This window comes from Montipora capricornis, chromosome 3, assembly GCF_036669925.1.
Source record: "Montipora capricornis isolate CH-2021 chromosome 3, ASM3666992v2, whole genome shotgun sequence".
NCBI classification, from domain to species: domain Eukaryota; kingdom Metazoa; phylum Cnidaria; class Anthozoa; order Scleractinia; family Acroporidae; genus Montipora; species Montipora capricornis.
Window position 1 is genome coordinate 29,387,120 of NC_090885.1, and position 5,000 is coordinate 29,392,119.

Here is a 5,000-nt window from a genome sequence, read left to right on the forward strand (position 1 = left end):
GGGGCAATTTTCAGAGGATGTTTTCTTTGTAGTATTTATGGCCATTGTACCACTGAGACTCGTGACACTTTAAAAATCGGACCTGCTTTTCGCAACTGAAGCCTGCCGATACCTGCCAGAAGGTAAACACGTAAGCGGAACGCATGGACGCATTTCGTTTACTTAGGGTCTATGTACACTGAAAACGTTAACGAAGTTAGCATTGTCTCATTTACAGCTAAATACGGATTTGAGCGAGACAACAAGCTTCAAAGAATACATTGCAAAAAGATGTTAATATTCAAACTAAACAATATAATCTACGCGAAACGGGAAGGCATTGCTCGTGAGTTTTGACATCGGGTCGCTTCGAGTGTCAAGTCGAGTGCCGGTTGTTGAAACACTCCGTTTCATTAACCTCTCCGAAAGCCGGAAACGTCCTTTATTGTCTCGAGTGAAGTAGTCACTCTGCTAAGAAATTGGTAAGACATAATTGATGGGAAAGTCGGAATCAATGACGAAAACTTCATAACAGGGGGAGGCCCTATTAGAAAATCACTATCCGACAGAGCATAAATATAGGGTTCATTTCAGTTGAAACGAAAAATTGAGGGCTTTTAAGCCCTTTAGGACTTTCTTAATACAGTTTTTCTCTCAGGAAAGTAATTTGAACGCATTGATTGCTTTTTTGGATCATTCAACTCTGAAGAAGGGTATACCTGATAGGTTTTTTCAAATTCCTTGGCTTTTTGCAAGCTAAATGTATTGCTTAACTCTGCACTAAACCTCGTTTATGGAATAGCTCGAGTGAATATTGCTTAGTCACATATTCATCCGCCCTTATCACGCCTGAAGCCCGCTTGCAGCTCTGGCTTCTCCCATGCACATTCAGACCCCTTCATCTTTTTCTTTCTGTCAGCAGTGTTATCTGAGCCTGAACTTAAAGAGAACCTCCACTCTTACGACAGAATAAGTTTACAAACAAATTTGTTCAAAGTTTTTTTAAAACAGTGTTTATATCAAGAAAAGTGAATTTTAAAATCGCTTATTTTCACTTTCAAATTTCTTGGGCGCCGCCATCTTGAATAATTGTGACGTGTTAAGGTTGCCCTATTGTTCTGACACAAAGAGCTTTTGTGTAATGACAATAGGGCAACCGTAACACGTCACAGTTCTTCAAGAAGGGGGCGCCCGCAAAAATCTGAAAACAAAAATAGGCGATTCTAAAGACGCTGTTACACTATGAAATGTTTCGTGCAACTTGTCTAGCAATGTTTTGGCGACATTGTGGCGGGACAAGTTGCCGAAACATTTCACTGTGTAATTAACATACCCTGCAACGGCCAAAATCGTTGCGAGACAAGTTGCACGAAAAGTAGAACTTATTTTACTTTCGGCAACGGCTTTTGCGACTTGTCTCGCAACGATTTTGGCGGTTGTAGGGTATGTTACACTGTGAAATGTTTCGTGCAACTTGCATGTCCTGCCACAATGTCGCCAAAACATTGCGAAGCAAATTGCACGAAACATTTCACAGTGTAACGGCGCCTTAAAACTTACTTGTTTCGGATACAAACACTTTCTTTCTTCTTTTTTTAGACTGACTTGACTGTAACAGTTATTTCCTGTGACTTAACAGTGCTGCTCCCCAACCAATCCAATAAAACTAGAAGTTGGATCGAGGAGATGCGTGTCATTTGGGCCCATTTGTTCAAAGGGTAGATAGCGCCATCCACTATATAAATCACTATCCACTGGATAACTCAATTGGTTTTGCTAGTGTGTATCTGTTGGATAGTGATTTATGCGGTAGACCGCGTTATCCACCCTTCGAACAACCGAGGCATGTGCGACAATATCTAATAGTGGTTAAAACGTGGTGGATGCAACGCAACCTCTCAATTAAAAAGCTATCCTCGTCTTGACACCTTGTCTTGACAGGTCGCCAAGCTTGCAACAAACATTGGGGTCACTTCCGTGGTTACTTTTTGATGTACTTTCATAGTTTCTTTCATGTCTTTAATAGCACCGTTTAAAAATAACTCCTTGCTTCTGTAGCGTGATATACTGCACTGATATACAGTTTCTTTTCAGTTTGAACGCGTAAGATCGGATCAGAGTGTTCAACCAGATTGCAGTGACAAGCGATGTAGTATAAACAGAGGTTTGGGACGGGGGGGGGGGGGGGGGGAGGGTTCTCTCATAAACTGGTTTGGAGCCCCGGTTCTGATGTCAATCTATCTGATCCTCGCAATGGATTGTCAAGTGTCCTGAGCACACTATACTCTCCTTTCCTCTCAGCTCGGGTCGACAATACTTCATCACATGTCTCTGGGCCTGACAACAAAACCACATGCAGCCAATCAACTCTATGAACATAGTCTGGTTGCAAATAGCTTCCTACCAATTGTTTCTTCTTTCTCAACCATGTTAAGAGTGATTTTATAAATTTCATCACCATAAAAGATGTTATGTGGTTGCGATTTCGCCTCTAGAAGGCCGCATCAGATGCGTAAAGAATTGGCACTCGCTTACCTCAAGGCCGAGAGGGTTAGAGGAATGGGTTTATTTCTGAAATGACGTCAAAAACTACTTTGCATTGCAAAAATTCTTTTAAAAAGTGGAATGCAAAACAGTTTGTGACGTCATTTCAGGCATTGAGACAAGCGACTGCCAATTTTATAGACTTAGCGCAACTCGTGCGGCCTTACAGAGGCGAAGTTATAACCAGTTAACGTAAAATACATGTTTTACGCGGCTGAAATTTGACTTTTCCGAAATAAAAAAATGAGGCGAGAAACGTTTTCAAACAAATTAGACAGTTCAATTTCTCTCCACCTTATCATAAGTAATTGAAGTTCGAGTGAATAGTTGTTTTCTCTCTAATCACGCATTAGGCAATGAGGATTTATTGGGTTTTCGACATTTGAAATAAAAAGGCCATTGATTTAGTTTTTAAGATGTTTTCAGCGCTATATCGTTACCATGACAACAACTTGGACCTAACAAAAACTATCAAAAATTTGCAATATCAATAGAAATGGAGAACTATCAAAACGTTGCCTTGCTGTAAGGATCGACTGTGCTGTAATCTCTTTTCCATTTAAAACCCATTGTTATCAGTGGAAAACCCTTTCAAGCCTCTCAATTAAAAAGATATCCTTCTCTTGACACCTTGTCTTGAAAGGTCGCCAAGCTTGCAACAAACATTAGTGTCATCTGATGTACTCTCATGGTTTCTTTCATGTCCTTAATAGCACCATTTTAAAGTAATGTAAATGAGAATAAAGGAGTGGCCTTTTCGTAAAGGTAAAAGGCATTAAGTCACTTTATTTAATGTCGGTAGTTCCTTCAGCTATGAGACTCCAATGCTGCACCCTTTACCCCCCCTCCCTCTGTCAGTGATCGGGTATTTAAAGATACAGCTACACAAATCAGAGGAAAGTCGAAATTAACGTTGAGGTCATTGAGAATTGAACTTGTAACCTCTGCCTGTCAAAGTGTGCACCAGTCATTTGAGGTATGCCTGCTCCTAAAAGTACCTATATCTGTCTGCTGTTTTCGGACTCAAGAGCAATATTGTTACAAAATGTTTGTTTTGGAGGAAGAGGACCACCAAAGGACTACCACTTGAAACAAGGGCAAGAACCAGTGACTTGGCAGACCACGAACTCTTCACTGGCCAGTGCCTCTGTGCCTTCAATCTCTCCTTTCCAGAGAAAAGGTGAGTTATATTCTAATCTGTGGCTATTGCAGCATGTCCCTGTCATATGGTACTGGAGAAATGTCTTGATGATTGTAACTAATCCTTACAGCATCCTTATTTTCATATCTTCTGCACTGACGTAAAGATCAGTTGAATAGTTTGCAGCTCAAGAGTAGGGATAAATCAATTATTATTATTATTATTATTATTATTATTATTATTGATTAAAAAGACAAACGCAACTAGATTCATTTTGACAACGTTTCGACATCGTCCGATGTCATCGTCAGGCAATGAATTTTAATCGGATGAAGCATAACTTATAGTACAAGAACAATAGAACAATAGAACAATATATACAATAGTACGCTAACAAAAAATGTGAAATCTAAGTAAATAGTTTTGCCCTGACAGAGTCTGACTGTACATTAAGTGATGGTTTCAATTCTTTGATGTAGAACATCTCATGAATTAAGCAATCAAATTTCGATGCGCATTTCTTTAAGACACTAAAACTCGCCGCTGGGGGTGCTGTTGTTTGGCCATGATCTGCTAGGCGGTGCCTCCCGATAGCTGAGTATCTATGTTCCTCAATTCGTTGACGTACAGTCAGACTCTGTCAGGGCAAAACTATTTACTTAGATTTCACATTTTTTGTTAGCGTACTATTGTATATATTGTTCTATTGTTCTATTGTTCTTGTACTATAAGTTATGCTTCATCCGATTAAAATTCATTGCCTGACGATGACATCGGACGATGTCGAAACGTTGTCAAAATGAATCTAGTTGCGTTTGTCTTTTTAATCAATTTTATCACAAGATCTAGACTTATTATTATTATTATTATTATTATTATTATTATTATTATCATTATTATTGTAAGTACAGATAATTATTATCTGTACTTACAATAATAATACTTGATCAGTGATGATGATGATGACAATAATTACAATAATAATATCAATAATGGAACAAACCTTTCTTCCCACAAGGAGTTCTTCAGTTTCAAAGAGAAGTGCATTTGATGTCAAAGTGCAGTTGTCACCACCAGTTTTCATAACATGTTTAAAAACCTATTAAACAGAGGAGCTATTAGATAAAATAGGAGACGATTCTGAGGAAAGAGCAGCACAGACACACGTAAGGGTTCATCAGAGTTTAAACTAACATGTTACGATGCTGAATTGCCTGAGAACTTAAAAAGCCTTTAGAAACTTTTTTCAAAATTTTTGCAACAATTAACCTGCAAGCAGGCCCTCTTTGTAGAGCAAGTGGGAAAGAAGAGCTTTCTCGTTTGCCCATCAGAAAGC

The 5,000-nt window shown here is 38.9% G+C and overlaps 2 protein-coding genes across 2 annotated transcripts in view; both read right to left on the bottom strand.

The window, feature by feature from the left end:
• LOC138042821 (N-acetylated-alpha-linked acidic dipeptidase 2-like) overlaps positions 1-1,264 on the bottom strand; it is a 13,914-nt gene extending 12,650 nt beyond the window's left edge. The window contains exon 1 of the mRNA XM_068888842.1: positions 1-1,264. This exon is cut by the window's left edge and continues 230 nt beyond it. Coding sequence (XP_068744943.1) covers positions 1-45 — 45 coding nt within the window. The 5' untranslated portion in view covers positions 46-1,264.
• Positions 1,265-1,526: 262 nt separating this feature from the next.
• LOC138042823 (uncharacterized) overlaps positions 1,527-5,000 on the bottom strand; it is an 8,342-nt gene continuing 4,868 nt past the window's right edge. Inside the window, exons 4-5 of the mRNA XM_068888845.1 lie at positions 4,668-4,763; positions 1,527-2,316 (exon numbers count right to left, since the gene is read on the bottom strand). Of these exons, the coding sequence (XP_068744946.1) occupies positions 2,212-2,316; positions 4,668-4,763 (201 nt within the window). The 3' untranslated portion in view covers positions 1,527-2,211. The remainder of the gene's footprint in view (positions 2,317-4,667; positions 4,764-5,000) is intronic.